Source organism: Carcharodon carcharias, chromosome 19 (genome assembly GCF_017639515.1).
Source record: "Carcharodon carcharias isolate sCarCar2 chromosome 19, sCarCar2.pri, whole genome shotgun sequence".
NCBI classification, from domain to species: Eukaryota; Metazoa; Chordata; class Chondrichthyes; order Lamniformes; family Lamnidae; genus Carcharodon; species Carcharodon carcharias.
Window position 1 is genome coordinate 110,104,580 of NC_054485.1, and position 20,454 is coordinate 110,125,033.

Consider the following 20,454-nt stretch of genomic DNA (forward strand, 5'->3'; position numbering starts at 1 on the left):
CCATTGAATGGTGGAACAGAGGAACATTGAAGTAGCAATAGGTCATTCAGCCCTTCGAGCCTGCTCTGCCATCCAACCAGACCTTGGCTGACCTTCCACCTCAATGCCAATTTCCTGCACTGTCCCCATATCCCTTGATACCTTTAATATCTCGAAATCTGTCAATCTCAGTCTTGAACATGCTCAACGATCGAATCTCCACAGCCCTCTGGGACCGAGAATTCCAAAGGATTCACCACCCTCTGAGTGAAGAAATTCCTCCTCAACTTGATCCTAAATGGCCTGCCTCTTATTCTGAGACGGTGCCCCTGTTCTGGGAATGAGCTACCTGAGTTCCTGTGCTCTACAGATAGACTTGGCCTAATAATTAAATTGCTTAACATAATCTATTTGAGTGTGCTAAAATCAGAAAGAGACTCTGCTGCCTGCACTTTCAAACCTCTACCGCTAAGAAGCCTATATTAAATATGTTTTTTACTAAGTTGTGAGCTGTACTGAATCGCTGAGATGCATTTAATTAGACATTCTGATTGCTATTTAGCTTAAACCAGATTATAAACTTTTATATATCTATCTATCTGTCTATATATGACTGAAAAGCTAAGTAGACAATATAGGATTACAATAGTTTTACAATTAAGGATCCCTCAACTTCCACATTGTTGACTGTTAATCTCCAATACTCTTCAGTTAGAAGGTAGCCCAATTTCTGTGCCATTTCTCTACACATAATGGCTCTCACTGTAAACTGCTTGCCCACGAGCATAACGTGTTGGAGTTGTCTGTGTTCTCGATCTGTAACAGGAGCTCCACAGAAGCCCGCTGGCAGCAATGAAGAGGACGCCAGCCACCATGCCGATGTACAAGGATGGCCCCAGCTCCCTCTTGACAGCATCGGGAATGGATACGCTGTGGAAATCCCTGATGATGTTCCTGGCGTAACAAGCCACGGGGACCAGCTGCAGAATCCCCGTCACCGTGAAGATGAAGCCAGCGGCCGAGATGAGCCGGCCCTTGCAGGGCACGCTCTTGACCAGCTTGGTCCAGCTAGCCCCAACAATGCTCACCAGGATGCCCAAGGCCCCCAGCACCCCCGCCGTGGTGGTCAGTGCCCGCGCCAATTGGAGCTCCTGGCTCAGGATCAGCATGGAGTCGAAGGTGTTGCAGACCAGCTCGCCCGTGCTCTGCCACATGCAGTCCATCCACAGCCCCTCCATGGTCTGCTGGGCGGTCAGGATACTGGCCCCTTGGAAAGCGGGCACCTTCCACAGGGGCAATGTGCAGGTCAGGATAACACAAATCAACCCATTCACAGAGAGGAAGAGGCCAGCGATCTCAAGCATGACAGACTCCATCCTGCCTCCCTTCTCTTTGTTTTGTAGGAATATGTCCTGGGTACAGCAACCAAATCAAATTCCTCTTTCAGGTGTCCCACTGAGCACCCAACTCAACCTCTGAAAGGCAAAAAAAAGCCCGATTCTCAACGCTTTTTGAAAAAGAAAATCTTCGCTTTCTTAAAGCCAAATAGACGACGATGTTAGGCTTGAGAAACGTTAGCTCAGCTCCTCTCTCCACAGACCGAGTGAGTTTTTCCTTCACTTTCTGGGGTTTTTTTTTAATATATTTCAGATCTCCAGCACCCGCAGTATTTAGCTGTTGCTCCCTTGGCTGATCTCACCTCCAGAAACGAGTATATTCGTCCAGAATGAGCATTTTTGCAGAGCTGGGCTGTCAAGAATTTCGCGTAAATCTTCGCAGGAAGAGTAATTCACTCTTTTAAAAAGAATAAGTCAAAATGTTTAAGTTCAGGCAATGATTTTGTTTTTAACCCAGGGTCTCAGGTTAAGAGTTAATGCCCGAGGCACCTTCTCCTCTGGGTGTCTATGTTCCACAGACCTTTCACTCTTCACTGTAATCCATATGTAACTCGGCGTTAGCTGCACTTTGACTGATGACCGCCTGGAGGCGGCGATGGGTTGATCCGTTCAACTGTGTAGAGTCTGCAGCCAGGAGGGAATGTGGGGTTCTTCCTGACACTTGTCCAATTTGATCCAACAATATCTGATTCTTCAGTCTCCTGAAGTCTCGGGGAGGCTTCTCACTGTAGAGTCTTCATGCCATGCTTTTTCTAAAAAACAAATTCTGTCTTTTAATCTCCCCACTCCTCATCTACTGCAGTGAAGTTATCCTAAACCTAGTTCCTTCCCATACACTCTTCGGGTGACTTAGGAAAGATCTGATGTCTTTTCAAATGTGTTTCCCTGAATCCAGAGTCCGCCTTGAAGAGGTCTCACTGAGGGTTGTTTTATGTGGGTCCCTCTCTCTCTCTCTCTCTACCTCTATTTTGCCTGCCGACGTTTATTTCTTTCTCAAACCCGAGCAGAAGCCACTGATGACGTGACTTTTCCCAGCCTTAATTTATTTTTCCTCTGCTTCAAGATAAGGGATTGCTGAGAAATTCCGAGAAGCGTTCACCACCCTGGAGATTCCAGAGCTCCCCTCCACCACCACCAGCTACCAATCGTTCAAGGAAGCCCAACATAGGAGTGAGGCAGCCTGGCGTTCCCTCACACACATTTACGTCAGTCGTGTATTTCAAAGGCAATCTGACATCTCAATAACCCGCATCTCCCCCACTTGTGGGATGAATAACCTTTTTTTTTAATTAAATAGAAGGGGTTGCCGTGACAAATCATCCTGCCTTCACTCCTGTCCTCTTATTCACTAGAGTAAAAGGCCAGAGCTACACAATGTTCCTTCTGCTCCCTTGTTACCCATCCAAGTGCACAACTTTGTGAAGCCTCATGCCTCTCTGTCTGTCAGATTCCACGCCCCCTCCACCACCGCCACCCCCCCCCCCCCCGCCCCTCCCGATTGGCCATTACCCTCTCTCCTGAAACTTAAGATTGCAGTGGGTGATGCTGGGAACAGGCGGGCATGGCCAGCGTCAATGCCATGCTTATATGGGCACCTATTGGGCTGTGCATGTTCGCTGCATCCCATTTCTGCCTACCTACAGGAGGATGGAGGAGGGGGAAGGTTTCAGTGTCTGAGACCAAAGGTGTTGGCTGCTGGAAAATTTGGCCCAAGGGGTCACGGGCTGGAACTCCACCATGAAGCACACTGCCACATGGCTCAAAGCCAACAGAGTGTGAAGAGATGGAAATCTTTGTACCACAGAGGTTAATGAGCAACCATTGACAAACGAGCCACAGTGAAGAGACAATGTATGTGACCACTGTGTGAATACAGCCGTGATCATTAGTCTAGGGTGCCCCTGTCACATCCGCCACTGATTCTGACTCCTGTGCTTGCGTTAACAACAACACCACAAGCGAAGCATTGTTTCCTTGTGTAGTCAGCATACTGAAGGAATAAATACAAATGTAGCTGACCCAAGCCAGAGGATGGTCACAAACATATTCTCTCGGTATAAAAAAATGAACTGTGAAGAAAGATCTCGGAGAATAAACTTCTTATTTTAGAAAAATAACATCATGCTTAAAATGTATGATTTCTTAATGTTCGCCCCTCCACATATAATGACAGAGAAGAATGGTGCCAACTGGGCTCTGGCCCCTTGCTCAAATGGTTACTTTACCGAATGAGCCTAGTAAATATTTGTAGGTTATTCAGTCATTACAGCATCATACCTGAGCAATCAAGATCTTAATGGGCTTCTGCATAAATATTCCTTTCATTCTTTTCTCTATGTTTTGTCATGGGATGTGGGCATCGCTGGCAAGGCCAGCAATTTTGGCCCTTCGCTAATTACCCTTGAACTGAATGGCTCGCTAGGCCATTTAAGAGAGCAGTTAAGAGTCAACCACATTGCTGTGGATCTGGAGTCACATGTAGGCCAGACCAGGTAAGGATGGCAGATTTTCTTCCCGAAAAAGGAAATGATTGAAACAGATGGGCTTTTACAATGATAGTTATCATGGCCACCATTATGGAGACTAGCTTTCAATTCCAGGTTTATTAACTGAATTTAAGGTCTACCAGCTGCTGTGGTGGGATTTGAACCCATGTCCCCAGAGGATTAACCTGGGCCCATCACTATATCAATGCTTCCTTTCCCCCTGCCCCATATGGTACAATGAGCAGCAATGAGAAAACTGCTGGCTTGCTATTTTCTCAATTAGCAACATGCAAGCCAATAACAAAATCCCTACCAGCACCTTGGCTAAGGTCATCTAACACATCAATAGATCTGTAATTAAACATGTGAGCAGTGTGGCTCAGTACCACACCACGGCAGTTAAAGTTTGAGTGTTTTAAAAGAAAGGAGATAGTAATTGATGGACTGGACAAAGTGTGCTAGTTTGTGCAAAGTTAAAAGAAGAGAAACAATGGAAGTGATTATAAATTGGCAACCCACAAGCTTTTACCCTGGTTATTGTTGACTTTGGGAATAGCCATCATCCAGTACAGGAAATGTTACAATAGCTCAGTCGCAGAGGAGATTTTGGGCATAAAGACATTACATGATGTTTTTTTTCCCTTTATTCTTTCACAGGATGTGGCCATCACTGGCAAGGCCAGCATTTGTTGCCCATCCCAGTTGTCTGGAGCCATTTCAGAGGGCAGTTAAGAGTCAACCACATTGCTGTGGACCTAGAGTCACAATGTAGGCCAGACCAGGGTAAGGACAGCAGATTTCCTTAGGGACCATTAGATTTTCTTAAGAGACATTAGTGGACCTTCACAAATATTGATGATAGCTTCACCATAACTAAGATTTTTAAGTTCCAGATTATATTAACTGAATTCAAATTCTATCGGCTTGCTACAGTGGGATTTGAACCCATATCTTCAGAACAGTGGCCTGGAGTCTCTAGATTACCAGGCCAGTGACATTACTACAATGCCACCATCACCCCACAGATAACTTAATAGCCTGAGTGGCTTATTTTCATGCATCTTCTCCCAAGCTCTTTGGAAGATGACTTCAAATATTGGTGGAAAAGACTTATTACTAAAATATATTCAATTTGACAGGTTAACTATAAATTTTCCCTCTTATCCTTAAGATGTTGGGTCTTAAGAGCGTAAGATACAGCAGCAGGAGTAGACCATTTAGACCATACAGGCCCTCTAGTCTGCTATGTCATTCCATACAATCATAGCTGGTCTTCTGCCTCAACTCCACTTTCCACCAGCTCCCTATATCCCATGATTTCCTGAGAGATCAAAAATCCATCTGTCCCAGTCCTAAATTTACTAAACAGTGGAGCATCCATAACCCTCTGGGGTAGAGAATTCCAAATCTCTCAGCAAAGAAAGATTCCTCCTCATCTTAGCCCTGAATGATCAACCTCTTATCCGTATTCTGTTCCCTTGTTTTCTAGATTCCCCAGCCAGAGGAAACAACCTATCAGTGTCTGGAAGGGTCATGAGGACTCGAAACGTCAACTCTTTTCTTCTCCGCCGATGCTGCCAGACCTGCTGAGTTTTTCCAGGTAATTCTGTTTTTGTTTTTGTTTTCTATCAGTGTCTAGCCTGTCAAGTCCCTTCAACATTTTTGATGTTTCAGTGAGATCGCCTCTCATTCTTATAAACTCCAGAAACTAAGCCCAATTTTCTCAGTCTCTCATCATAGGGCAACGCTTTCATCCCAGGAACCAATCTAATTCAATGTACTGCCTCCAAGACAACTCTATTTTCCCTTAAGTTCCTTGCTTAAGATGCAACTTTACGGATATCAACAGTCTTCACTTAGGTTTCACCAGGTGGCATTCCTTGTGCATGAGTGGGTGCTAATCAAATATTGAGAGTATCACAGTTGAGTATTGTTTTTCATTCTTTCATAAGATGTGAGTGTTGTTGGCTACACCAGCATTTGTTGCCCATCCCTAATTGCCCTTGAGAAGGTGGTGGTGAGCTGCCTTCTTGAATTGTTGCAGTCCATCTGGTGTAGGTACACCTATAGTCCTATGAGGAAGGGAATTCCAGGAAGGAGTTCGAAGGAATGACAATATAGTTCCAAGTCAGGATGGTGAGTGGCTTGGAAGGGAACCTGCAGTTGATGGTGTTCCCACGCATCTGCCGCCCTTGTCCTGCTAAATTGTAGTGGTTGTGGGTTTGGAAGGTGCTGTCAAAGGAGCCTTCATGAGTTCCTGCAGTGCATCTTGTATATGGTACTCGCTGCTGTCACTATGCATCAGTGGTCGAGAGAGTTAATGTTTAAGGTTGTGAATGGAATGCTGAGCAAGTGGTGATGCTTTGTCCTGTATAGTATTGAGTTGTTGAAGCCATGCTCATCAAGGCAAGTGGAGAGCATCCTGTCACATCCCTGACTTGTTCCTTGTAGCTGGCAGACAGGGTTTTGAGGAGTCCAGAGGCGATTTACTCACAGCATAATTCCCAAACTCTGACTTTCGCTGGCCAATGTTAACTCCCATTGCTGGTGAGGGATCCAGTGATGGTAATGCCATTGAATGTCAAGGGGAGATGGTTAAGTACTTTCTTCTGAAGATGGTCATTGCCTGGCACTTGTATGGTGCAACTGTTACTGCTGTTTATCAGCTCAAGCCTGACTGTTGTCCAGTGCTTTATTGCATATGGGCATGGACTACTAGCTGAGGTGTTGCGAGTGGTGTTGAACATTTTGCAATCATCGATGAACATCCTCACTTCTGACCTTATGATAGATGGAAGGTCATTAATGAAGCAGCTAAAAATGTTTGACCCTAGGACACTACCTTCAGGAACTCCAGCAGTGATGCCCTAGGGTTGTGACGGCTATAGCTGAGGTAGCTGTGAGAGTCAGTGGGCATGTAACATTGCTAGACAGTCTATCACCAGAAATGGAGACAGGGAGGTCAATGAAGGGAAGGGAAGTGTTGGAAGTGGATCATGTGAAGGTGATAGAGAGGTGGAAATTGGAAGCAAAATCGATAAATCTTTCCAGGTCCAGACAAGAGCATGAAGCAGCACCGAAACAATCATCGATGTACCAAAAAAGAATTGTGGAAGGGGGGGCGCTGAGTAGGACTGGAATAAGGAATGTTCCGCATACCCCATAAAGAGACAGGCATAACTGGGGCCCATGCAGGTACCCATAGCCACACCTTTTATTTGGAGGAAGTGAGACAGGTTAAAGGAGAAGTTGTTCAGTGAGAGAACAAGTTCAGCCAGACGCAGGAGAGTGGTGGTGGATGGGGATTGTTCAGACCTCTGTTCAAGGAAGAAGCAGAGAGCCCTCAGACCATCTGGTGCGGGATGGGAATGTAGAGGGATTTTGACTTCCATACTGAAGAGGAGGCAGTTAAGGCCAAGAAACTGGAAATTGTTAATATGTTGTTGGACATCAAAGGAATCATGACTATAGTAGGAAGAGACTGGATAAGGGGAAAGGGAAAGGAGTCAAGATAGGAAGAAATGAGTCCCGTGGGGCAGGAACAGGCTGACACAGTGGGTCAGTCCTTTTGTCAATTTTGGGAAGAAGGTAGGAAGGAGATAGGAGCTCCTCACACCCCGATTCCTGTAAGGACTCCAATCCATTCTCTCAGTTCCTTCACCTCCATCGCATCTGTTCTGATGATGCCACTTTCCAAAACAATGCTTCTGACATGTCTTCATGCTTCCTTAACTGAGGTTTCCCCTCACTTTGATTGACAGGGCCTTCAATCGTGGTCTGACCCATCTCCCATGCTTTGCCATCATCCCCTCCCCTCCCTCCCAGAACCATGATAGGGTCCACCTTGTCCTCAGTTTTCACCCCACCAGCCTCTGCATTCAAAGGATCATCCTCCGCTAATTCACAGAGTGCTGACCCTTGTTCTGCTATTAACAAATTCTGTTTTCTTATCTTTATGCCACCATCAGATCTTTCCTTAGCCTTCACCACTACCATTAACACTCCCATTGTCTTGTGTCCATGACATCTTTGTTTATCTCTCTTAGCCCTATTGCTGGCCTTCTAACCTGCTTTGCCTGCTCCAACCCCCTACAACAGTATAAATTCTATCATATTTTAACTTCTCTGTAGCTCTGAAGAAGAGTCATTCGGACTCGAAACGTTAACTGTGTTTCTCTCTCCAAAGGTGCTGCAAGAGCTGCTGAGTTTTTCCAGCATTTTCTGTTTTTGTTTCAGATTTCCAGCATCTGCAGTATTTTGCTTTTTATCTTAACACCACAGTAATATGGACCAAGGACTTGCTGGTCTCCTTGATCTGGTTTTAAGCCTGATTCACTCACTAAGCTACTGAGGTCGTGGTTCCCTGATTTGAGGCAGAGTGTTAGGGAACCAAACTCACTGCTTTGTTGGAAAGTGCCTTCCTTCAAAAGAGATGGCAACTAAGATTCTGTCTAATTGTTCAGGTGAAGTTTAAGCGATCCACTTGGGTTATCATGTAGGGATCCCAATGTCCTAGCTAATATCCCTTCCTTAACAAATTGGGCATTCATCTCATTGATTGTGGGATCTTGAAGTGTTCAGAAGAGTTTAACTGTATAAATTAGAGTAATCACACTTCAATCCGATGCTTTGTATTCCAAATGTTTTATGACATATCTGAGACATGTGATAAAGCTGTATGTAAAAGCAAGTCTTACTTTATGTTAATAGTCGTTTGGTAGTAGAGAACTTGATTATTGTTGCGTTGTTGTTGAATCTTTTCATTTTAAACTCATCAGGGCAGAATCACAAGAATGTCAAATCTCAAAGGGAACAACAGTTTGTACTGCGTGGGAATAGGGTGCTGATTGGTTGGCAAGCGGACTCTGATTGGTCCAGATGCTGTCCTGCAGAATGCAACAGTGGACAGTTACCCCCAAGCTATTTAAATTGATGTTAAATTATTGGGCCGAATAGACAATCTATCAACCTTTTGTCATAAGCCAGCAGCTTCTTCATATATCTGCCTGACTACTTTTTCCCATGGTGGGACATTCATTACAAAGTTTCTTCAATAGTTTGGTCCAGAGGCCATAGTTGATTGTGAGATGCACAAACAAGGTGGTAAGGGAGAAAATTAACATGACCCTTGTTGCCGTAACAACTAACCCAAGCAAAGAGTGTAAGCCATTCATCTATCTCTGCTAATTTGTAGTTAGTCATTGAACACCCTGTTCCTAGCTGACACAATTAATCTTTCATCCGTATCTTCTCCTTTATAGTTGGACAATCTGTTCCCAGATGAACAACTTGTATTCAGTCAACCATTAAGAGTGAAGATGACTTGGGACTTGGTGGTATTTAGACTCAAATTAAACTCAGGCTGATGGATGAAGGATTTCTCTGGCTATTGCCTGTGCTAAATGACGCTGGGCAGCCTGCTCCCTGCTCCACAGGAAAACAACTGTGAAAAATCCCTCATCATTAGCAGATACTGAAATTGGGATTCTCTACCCTAAAATGGATGTTCAATCATTGACTATATTCAAGACTGAGACTGATAGGCTTTTGGGCCTTTTTTTTATTATTTTACAAGATGTGGCAATCGCTGGCTAGGCCAACATTTTTATTGCTCGTCCCTAATTGCCCTTCAGAAGGGGGTGATGAGCCACCTTCTTGAACCGCTGCAGTCCATGTGGTGTAGGTACACCCACAGTGCTGCTGGGAGGGAGTTCCAGGATTTTGACCTAGCTTCAGTGAAGGAACAGTGATATGTTTCCAAGGCAGGATGGTGAGTGGCTTGGAGGGGAACTTGCAGTTGGTAGTGTTCCCATATGTCTGCTGCCCTTGTCCTTCTAGATTTTAGCGGTCGTGGGTTTGGAAGGAGCCTTGGTGAGTTGCTGCAGTGCATCTTGTAGATGGTGCACACTGCTACCACTGAGTGTCAGTGGTGGAAGGAATGACTGTTTAAGGCAGCGCAAGGGGTGCTGATCAAGGGGGGCTGCTTTGTCCTGGACGGTGTCAAACTTCTTGAGTGTTGTTGCAGCTGCACCCACCCAGGCAAGTGGAGAATGTTCCATCATACTCCTGACTTGTGACTTGTAGATGGTGGACAGGCTTTGGAGAGTTGGGCGGTGAGTTACTCTCTGCAGAATTCCCAGCCTCTGAACTGCTCTTGCAGCCACCATTTATATGGTGCTAAGGGCAATAAGACCTATGGAGAATAGAGCAGGAAAGTGAAGTTGATGTAGATGTTCAGTCACGACTGAATTGAATGGCAGAGCAGGTTTGACCGGGCCATACTCCTGCTCCTATTTCTTATGTTTTTATGTCTACAACATTATTTCCCTCAGTTAATATCAGGGAAAATCATCCACTTCTCAAGAGAGTGGTCAGAGGGATGGCTGGTTTGGGAAATGTAAATGCTCATGCTCGAGAAGATCACAAAGCAGATACTGCAGAAGGAGGGCCTGAGGCAGCTCATTGCTCCTGAAAGACCCCACAGTCCATCTATCACATGCTTCATCAATGATTCCAAGGCTTTTGTCTCCCTCGCCCTACCCAAAATTCTATTCCTTATGCTGATCAATAGTTGGAAAACCTCCTGAAATTAGTTCTGAATTTACGTTTCATTACTCACTACTTCGTCTCTTGCGCTGGAATAATTTAACTTTGGGTTTACATTGTAACCGTACTACATAATATCATACAGACCTCTACGAGGTCTCCTCTTAGTTGTCCCTTTGTATGACCAAGAAGGTCAACTTTCTCTGAAGCTATGGGTTAGGCTCCTGGCTCTTCTCCGCAGTAGGGGGTACTCTGCTATTTGAAGTTGGGAGTATTAGTGATGTGGGCATGTCTGATGCTGATCCTAGGTGCCTAGGATGGCAAAGTACTAATACTGACATTCCCCACTTCCTCAGCACACACAAAAAGCAGTAAAAGCTGCAAATTTACAGAAACCCTCTGAAGACGATCCATCCCCTCCCTCTCAGTGGTAAGGAAAATATAAGCAAATGCAGGGGTCAGATGATTTTCAGCTTCACTCCTTCTGCTCTCAAAGCCACCCGGCTTATACTGTCGCTATGTTGGTTAATGTAGTAGTAAGGTGGAAGTTATGTCCAGGCAGTCGGTACTGCTAGAGGGGTAAGTTGAGTGGGTCAGTTTCTTACTGTGAATAATAAAGGAAATCACTGCAGGTGCTGAAATCCTGAAACAGAAGTGGAGACACACAGCAGTTCAGCTTTCATCTGAATGGCATTAGTTGACACGACAATGAAGTCACATAGGTGACGGCCCGCTCTGATTTTACTTTCCTTTACTCTCTTCATGGGGATTGAGAATCACTGCCAAGCACCAGCATTTATTGCCCTTCAACTGAGTGGTTTGCTGGTTCATTTCAGGGGGCAGTTAAAGAGTCAACCACATTGCTGTGGGTCTGGAGTCACATGTAAGCCAGCCAGACTGCTTGTTTCTCAGTTCTCAACTGAATATAGGGTTTTCAAAATGGTCACTTGAGTCATGTGACTTCCTTCCTCCACAATGATTTCAAAAGGGATGTTTATCTGGTGTCTAGGCCTGGCTTTTGTTTTATGGCTTATAATGTCCCAGTCATTAGCCTCTGAAAGAGTCACCATCCATGTTGAGGATCTTGTACTTTGGGAGCCATTGTCTGGACAGAGCCACTGACTCCGCTGGAGGGGTAAGCTTATAAAGATGCAAACGACTTTCATTTTCGCCTCATTGGTCCCCTTATGAAATGGACCTGGACAGTCCCAGATGTGAGATGGGTCAGTAAACAACCCTAGGAATAACAAGTTTCGATCACTGCATGTCCCCTGGTTTCATGATTATAATGTCTTTACAATGGGGTACACGATTCCATGAGGATGAGAGGGAACTCTTTTGTTCTTGTAACTCCTGTTATAAGCTTCCAGGACAGGTGGCCAATCCTGTGAGTCATACGACCTGTAGCCGCCATCTTTTGGTTCAACAAAAGTCCATTTTAAAATAGCAAAAAAAATTTGATATACACAGTTTTGACTTCTTTCATGTCTTATTGACATGTCATAAGCAAATGATCTACGTGACACTGATGGAGCTTCAGTTTCACCTTCAGTGCTTCTTCCAAGTGGTGTTCAACATGGAGTAGCAGTGATTCATTAGCTGAGGGAGGGTAGTAAGCAGTAATAGATAGTAGAAATACTGCATCATTTTTGTCCATATTTGACCTGATACCAAGAGACTTCATGGGGTCCAGAGTCAAGGCTCCCCCTCAACTATAGTGCCACTGGGTCTGTCCTGCCAGTTACATTCCTTTTGGGAATTTTGCTGTAGCAATTTGGTGGGTTGCTGGGCTATTGGAGAGAACAGTTAAAAGTAAACCACATTGCTGTGAGCCTGGAGTCACATATCTGCCAAATAAGGTTAAGGACGACAGATTCTCTTCCCTAAAGAGGGACAGAAAACATGGGAGCTAAAGTTAAGGTTTCATAGTATTGTAATCAATATTAAGTTGAATTTCTAATTCTGTCTCCTTGTCTTATCATAGTTATTATACACTTTTCCATTATGACAGGAATTGCAGAGCAATTAAAATTGGGGATAGTCAAGACTAGGGTTGCCAATTTGATTAAAGCTATTCCTGGAAGTTTCATTGCTTGACTTTGCCCCACACTCCAGCCAACACATCCATTCTTGTCACATACTGTCTTCCTATGCCAATTCGAAAGCCAAAAATCAAACTCATTATCCAACTGGATGTCAGCCAGACAGCCTTTTCTTTCCACCCCTTTTTCAATATTTTTATATCTGGTAAAGAGAAATGTTCAAAGAAAATGATGAATAAAATCCTGGAGCTTGATCTTCAATTCCTGGACCACCCCAATCCAGTCCTGGGGGGTTGGTAATCTGGAGAGAGAGGCCAACATTAGAGGAGTGCAGTTTGCTTGAGGGTTGTCAGGCTGGAGGAGATTACAAATATAGGGAGAGGGAAGGCCCTGGAGGGATTGTACTGAGTACACTACAGCTCACAACAATATGACATAAAATTTCTGATCTTGAACCATTCCTAGAAGTACTGATGATTGGCATATCTTTGGGCTCTAGCCTGGCTGGCAACTTTATATACAATTCTTTCTCAATGGTTTAAAAATATACTTAATAGTGTGCTTGAAATATATTAATTAGATGACACTGTTTATCTTCTTTTCCTCTCTGTGGGTGGTTTGTAAGATTCATTGCAGCTTCCTTCTCCATCAGTGCCAGACTCAGGACAGATGATTTAGCTATCCAAAAGCAAAGAGCATCACTGCAAACATTCATTCATCTCTCTGCAGCTCGTGAGGCTGCAGTGAGGTCATTATTGAAGTCAAATGTTGATGTCTTGAATCTAATTACCTTCACTTATTTCCAAAGTGAATCAAAATTTAACCTGCCAGTTCAGCTCAATTGGTAATATTTACAATTCGAGGTTCGGGGGGTGTCACGGGTTCAAGCACATGTGAATATATCAGCCAAGCTGAATATCTCATCAGTGCAGTACTGAGGAAGTGCTATCCTCTCACAGGTGCAATATTAAATCATGCGGGTAGATGTTAAGGGGAAAAGTGAGTTCTCCCATTGCCTTGAGCAATATTCTTCCATTAGCCAACAACCTAATTGCTCACTTCGTTTCTGCATGACTGTTCTTTTTGTCTATATACCAGCCTCTCAAGAACTAATGTACTGAATTGTGTGATGTGCTTTGAAACGCTTTGATGTGATAAGTGTGCTATCAGAATGTGAGTATTTATTCCTTTTACGAATTATGTTCTGTTTGTTTGTTATTTAACTCTGAGCACTGGACTGGAGCGTACAAGGATAAAATTAATCAGTCACTAAGAGGGCTCAACTATGGGATGATTATGGGAAGTAAACATCCATTCCAGCAGTTATTATTCTTTAAAGGACAAGAGTTGGATGATTATCACAACAAGTCCACGTTGGAAAAGACCAGTGATTGGGAACAGGGTCAAAGGTTGTGAGGCAAATATGGTCACAGGTGAATAAATGCTGTGTGCAACATGATGATTCCTGACTGCATAGAAATGCCACATTAAAAAAGGATACCTGAATTCCGATGGAAGTGTTATACTTGATTTGCCATTGGTCACAAAAGAGAGAAAGGCTGTGGGACTTTTTCACAGGAGATTAAAACTCTTCTTTCCAGAAAAAAAAGTGGTAAAGGGCAGTAACTGGAGCCAATCTTTACACACTTTTATATTTATTCACAGTTATTCATTCCAAATATATATATATATATATATACCTCCTAACACCAACAACCACAGTTTCAGTCTGTGTCTATTTATAGGAACTCAAGTGAATCCCCGGTTAATGTCCTCCAGATTGCACACAATAAATATGCAACTAAAAAAAAGCTGAAGAATTAATGTTGATGGCTTTTTAAAATATTTTTCAAGGACGCTAACAAAGCCACATGTATTAACCATCCCTGTTTTCACTGAGGGGGGCGTGATTCTTTTTGAATCAACCCTTGTGGTATTGGTGCCTAGTATCAGATCATCATGAGATTGTGGTGCTTCTCTTTGCTTTTTGTTTCTAGGCATTTCAGGGAGTGTTAAATGTCGGACTCTGAGCCATTGGCCAGATTGAGTAGAGGTGGTAGGTTCCCACCTTGAAGAACATTAATAAACCAGCCAGGTTTTTAAGAAAATCCAGCAGCTATCATGAACATTGAATAGAACTGTTCGATGTCAATATCACAGCCCGCTAAAGTGGGATTTAATATACATGATCTCCAGGTTCCTGGTCCAGTATCATAAACACTGCACTACCAAACAAGCTGACATAAGCAAACGGACAATTGCTGAACACAGTTACCTGATATTTCTCTGTTTGTTATTTCAGTTCAGCATGTAACCCATTTATTTTAAACAGGTTGGCACCATCAGTAAAACAGGAAGGAATATCCTATCAAAGAAAGAAGCAATTGCATTTCCACTGCAAACTGTCTTCTTCAAAACCTCTCCCTATATCATCAATCCTCAGCTCCAATAATAAGTGCAAGGAGCTCATGGACATTTTTGTCACAAAGATTGAGACCATTCGTTCAGTGACCTCTGCCTCTTCCTGTTCTTCCCATATCCCTCCTGGTCAAACTTCGTCTGAGGTTGTCCCCTGCCCTATACCTGAACTCATATCTTTCTCTAGTTCCTCTCTCAAATTCCATCACGACCTCACTAAGCTCTCATCCATGAGACCCACCTCCTGCTCCCTCAATCTTATTCCTACTAAACTGTCAACAACCAAACTTCTCTCCAGGTTCCCATGTTAGCTGATATTGTTAACAGGTTCCTCTCATCGGGTACTGTCCCCCTTCCCTTTAGATCTTCCGTCATCACCCATCTCCATAAAAAAAAATCCTTGACCCCCCCTCGGTCCTTCAAAACTATCATCTCCATTCCCAACCTCTCTTTCCTCTCTAAAGTGTATGAAGATGTTGTCACCTCCATGGGTTGAATTTTATGCTGGTAGTTCCACCCATTTTATGTAAAAGTCAGGGCGAGCCCAGCTCCACTTGGCCACCTCATCCTGCAACCATTAAACAGCTGACGGCCCTTAAATTGACTTGAGGTGGGATGTCCACCCCTCATCAAGAGGATGTCCCACCTCAGAGAGTTGCAGACCAATCAGAGGGTGAAAGCAGCTCTCATGTCCCAGCATCGCCACCATGGCCAGTGGCCACTGCTGACACTGCAGTAAGGCCAAGAGGAAGGCCTCTGCTGGAGCTACGTTGTAAGGTGACTCTCGGGTCTTGCCATGGACAGGCTAGCCAGAGGGATAGGGTGGGTGTGGGCCATAGTTGGAAAGAGCAAGGGAAGGTGGGGAAGAACATGGTAGAGAGGATCACGCCAGTTCAATGTGTCATGACACAGTGTCAATGACAGCTGGCACAGAAATAGGGAAAGAAAGATATCCAGACAGGTTTCTCATTAGAAACATCAAACTTTATTTACAGGCTGCATGAGCAGTTACATGCTTCCATCAAGCTCCACAATTAGAAGAACATCCACTCTAAGGTTTCCTGCACTTAGAGCTGATTCACTCACACTGTCACACAATATCATATAACACAATAAGTCTTAAACTACAATCATTACGTAGGTGTGTGTCAAGAGTCACATGTACCAGGAAAGAGCAGCAGATTTCCTTACCTAAAGGGCATTAGTGAACCAGATGAGTTTTTGCACCAATTAACAATGGTCATCATTAGATTTTTAATCCCAAATTTTTTTATTGAATTTAAATTACATCATTTGCTGTGGTGAGATTTGAACTCAGGTCCCCCAAAGAAATTACCCTAGGCTTCATGAATTACTAGTTGCGTAACAACACCACTATACCACTGCCTCTCCCATTACCATTGCCCTTTACTTTCTATCCCTTTACCAATTGTGTATACAGGCTGCCACTGTCCCTTTAATAGCACGGGCTTTAATTTTAACAAATAATTTGAAAAAGATGAGTATGCAGAAGGGGGATACTAATTAACAGTGGCCAAATCTGACAGTGCGAACTGGCCAGTTAGTTCCAGGATTGGGAAACTCAGGGAAAAACAAGATAAGACGAGGGAGAAAGCAGAAAATGTACAAGAAAAACCAAAGTTCTGCATTCACGTAAACAATGACAGCCGTGGATGAATTATTAACACTGAAAGTCAGGTGGGAGTCTGGAGTCAAATATTCCAAGCAATAAGTCTTAGCTAAGCAATAACTTCCTCCTTGAAAGGAGTGTTGAAGATAAAAAATGACTCCTCTGCTGATTAAAACCTAGGCAATTGAATCAAACAAGAGATATATTTATTGCCGAGGGTGTGCCAGAGGAAGTTTAACCTTCCTTCATTTTACAAAGTTTGATGGGCATGGAGCTGCCACTGCAGCCCAGCTCAACACTGCAAATATAGGACACAATGTGTAATTCTGACAATCATATGACAAAAATGAATGGGCATCAAGTTCCATCCCAATCAACAGGGAGATGGTGGCGTAGTGGTAATGTCTCTGGGCTAGTAATGCAGCGACCCTGGCTAATAACCTGGAGAACATGGGCTCAAGTCCCACCATGGCAAATGGTGGAATTTAAATTCAATTAATAAATCTGGAATATAAAAGCTAGTCTCATTGATTATTTTCAAATTCACCATGTGATTCCAGACCCACAGCAATCATGTCTAAAATGGCCTAACAAGCCACTCAGTTCAAGGGCAATATTAGGCTTGGGGAACAAATGCTGGCCTTGTCAGTGATGCCCAGGTCCCATGAAAGAATAAAGTGAAAAGCCTCCTCACTTGCACATGAATTCTGCTTACTGTCCTTCTAGAACTTCAGTGGGAACCTTGATGGAAAAGCACATGTCCAGTATGATAGTGTGCCATGGTATTGGGAAAGCCTAAGATTGATCTCTATTCTGTCCTCACTTACCTGATCTCAGTCAAGGCTGCTTCAGCTGTTCCTAATTCCAGGAGCTGGTGTATAAACAGCATTGACTCTTAGCTGTGATGGCCCCATAGTCAAATAGTCCACCTAGACTCACAACTGAGGTAGAGTCTTGGGGAGGAATCGTCCCAGATTTGCGTGAAGGGAAAAAGGACATTTTATCCACCATATGTCCTACTCACACTCTCTCCCTGTTTTCATGCAGGAGAAGCTAGCTCACGTCAGCATGGAGAGGTCCCAGACCGGGGCATTGAGTGGTCCACATTAGGCCCCTCACTCACTTTGTGGAGCGTGGACCGTACCTGGGGCGACAGTGAGGTCAGCGGTGAACACCCACGTGAGGTTCCTGCACTACGTCATCCCTCGGTCAACGCAAACTCCTGCTTTTGACTCTGCTGCCATGCATTAATAGCTCTGCCAAGCGACCCTCAGCCTCAGCCAGTTAGTTCCTCAGCTCCATCAATGTCCTCACCTCCAGCCAAGAGGACACCTCCTCCACTGAAGAGCTGGAAATAAGCAGCCTGGAAGACCCCTCACAGCGCTTACCCACACCCTCCACCAGTGCAGAGACACACACCTCGGTTGGAACTAAATCTAGAGCAGGCCCAGGTTCATAATCTAGTGATCGTGGCACGGACACGTGTCCGCAGCAGGAGGAGGCAGGTTCAGCTGAGGTCCCTGGCACTTGGAGGGCTGCTGGGAATGAGACATCTGTGAGGTCCGAGTCAGATGATGAGTCTCTGGATTCGGCCTTCCAACTCATCCTGGAGAGTCAGCAGAAGGTGGGGGAACATAACACAGAGCTGTTGGAAACCCTCAGCAGAGTGGCACGTGACTTAGAGAAGTGCGTCTGCCTGTTGTCTGATGAAGCGGTGCCCATATGGAGGTCTCCATGGGAAGGATGGCAGTTACCATGGAGAATCTGGTCCAGCAGAACGCCAAGATGTACACGCACCTGCACTCCATCGCGGGAGCTGTGGGTTAGTTCCTGCAGTGGCGATGCAAGAGGGAAATGAGGCACCTCGATGTCCCTCCAGGTGCTCCTTCCCCTCAAGGAGTGAGACTGGGGCCCTCAGGCACCCGAAGGGAGGAGGAGCGGCAGCGGGACCGCCCCCTCAAACACCTCCTCCGTCACCGGTCTATAGGAGGACAGCCAAAGCAAGCTGGGCCCCTTGAGGCCTCAGCTCTCCAGAGGACCCAGGTCAAAGTCATCAGAGGCAACAGGACCAGCCATTGCACAGGTTGTCTCTACCCTTGCTGCGGATGTCAGGGCAGCACCTAGAAAAGTTAAGAACACATTTTGTCACTTTATAATCTGAAAATATAATTGCTTTCACTGAATAATGTGTAATGCTGTCTTTCAGCTTCAAGACAGGCTTCGCAAGTCCTCACCCTACGTTCCAATCTCTTTTCTTTCCAGGATGTCCAGGTGAATGTGCGCATTCCCTATCTTCCCGAGAATCCCACCCCATCCACATTGACCTCTCCGACCTCCCCCCCCCACCCAACCCCCAACCCCCCAGGGTCTGTGCCTGGCCCTGAGTCCCCACCAACCAGCCTCACTGCCCTTTCTACCACTCCCGTGGCACCCTCACCCTCCCACCCTACCGGCTCACTCTCGTTCCCTCTGACCATGCCCACCCTTATTTTGTTCCCCAGGAGGCAGTCCTGGGCTCCAGAGGCACCCCCCACCCCCCCCACCACCCCCCCACCACCCCCCCTGCACGTTCTCCTGAGCATCCTCCCACTAACTCCGGCAAAGCAGGGCTAATCACCAGATGCAAATGCAGCAGCAGGAAGATGGGACGCCATTAACGGGCGGAGTGGATGATCGCAAACGATGGCGTGAAACCGATTTTTGGCCCTCCCACCATATTGTCTGCTCACACCCACCATGACCCCCCAGACGTCAACAGGGACAGTAAATTCTGCCCTTGGTGTCTCTTGTGGTGTCTCAGCAATCAATGGGAATGGAATGGGTGGGAATGATGGAATAAGGATGAGGAAATTAGACTTTCCCTGAATGGCTATTCTCATTCTGGACGCTTAGGCTGTGAACTTCATGGCATTGGAAATACAAACAGGAAATGCTGGAAAAGCTCAGCAGCTCTGGCAGCATTTGTGGAGAGAGAAACAGAGTTAACGTTTCGAGTCCAATATGACTCTTCTTTGAAACTGTCAGTTCTATCAAAGAAGAGTCACATGGACTCAAAACGTTAACTCTGTTTCTCTCTCCACAGATGCTGCCAGACCTGCTGAGTTTTTCCAACATTTTCTGTTTTTATTTCAGATTTCCAGCGTCTGCCATATTTTGCTTTTATTATACCAGAGTCTGGCTCCCGTCTCTCCCCTGATCCTGAGGGGACTTGACAGGGTGGATGCAGAGAGGATGTTTCCTCTTGTGGGAGAATCTAGAACCAGGGGTCACTGGTTAAAAATAAGGGGTCACCCATTTAAGACAGAGATGAGGAGAATTTTTTTCTCTCAGAGGGCTGTGAGTCTTTGGAACGCTCTTCCTCAAAAGGCAGTGGAAGCAGAGTCTTTGAATATTTTTAATGCAGAGTTAGATAAATTCTTGATAAGCAAGGGGGTGAAAGGTTAACTGGAGTTGATGGGAATGTGGTGTTGAAGTTACAATCAGATCAGGCATGATCTTATTGAGTGGCAGAGCAGGCTCGAGGGGCCGAGTGGTCTATTCCTGCTCCTAATTCATATGTTGGTATGTTCACCTCTTTACACTTTCCAGCAGGAAACATTAGGGCAAAAATCAGGAGCTGATCTTCCAAACCCTCACCCAAAAGTGATAATACCACATGTAGCCCCCACCCCCACCCCCCCCACCCCCGCCATCTTGTCAAGTCCAGCTGAGGTGAGCCCACTTCGCAAAGACTAGAGGACATTCCTGCTCTGCATATTGCGGCAGCTCAAGAGGTGGAGCATTCACCCACTGAGCTACCGGGATTAGTTTCTGCCACTTTAACATTACAACACCACAGGTACATCCTGCTACCTTTCCCAGGTTTCAAACATTGATAGATTACTCATCGACTGTCACAGGCACTAGGTTTTTTTTAATGCATTGGATCTTGGCAATACTGGCAAGGCCAGGCATTT

The 20,454-nt window shown here is 45.0% G+C and overlaps 1 protein-coding gene across 1 annotated transcript; it reads right to left on the reverse strand.

The window, feature by feature from the left end:
* Nucleotides 1–242: 242 nt before the first annotated feature.
* Nucleotides 243–1,355, reverse strand: LOC121291883 (claudin-3-like). Its single transcript, XM_041213531.1, has one exon. The coding sequence runs from the start codon at nt 1,353–1,355 to the stop codon at nt 723–725; it is 633 nt and encodes a 210-aa protein (XP_041069465.1). The 3' UTR covers nt 243–722.
* Nucleotides 1,356–20,454: the final 19,099 nt, after the last annotated feature.

Bases quoted from the DNA above. Each gene is read 5' to 3' on its own strand.
- LOC121291883 (XM_041213531.1), bottom strand. From the start codon at position 1,355: ATGGAGTCTGTCATGCTTGAGATCGCTGGCCTCTTCCTCTCTGTGAAT.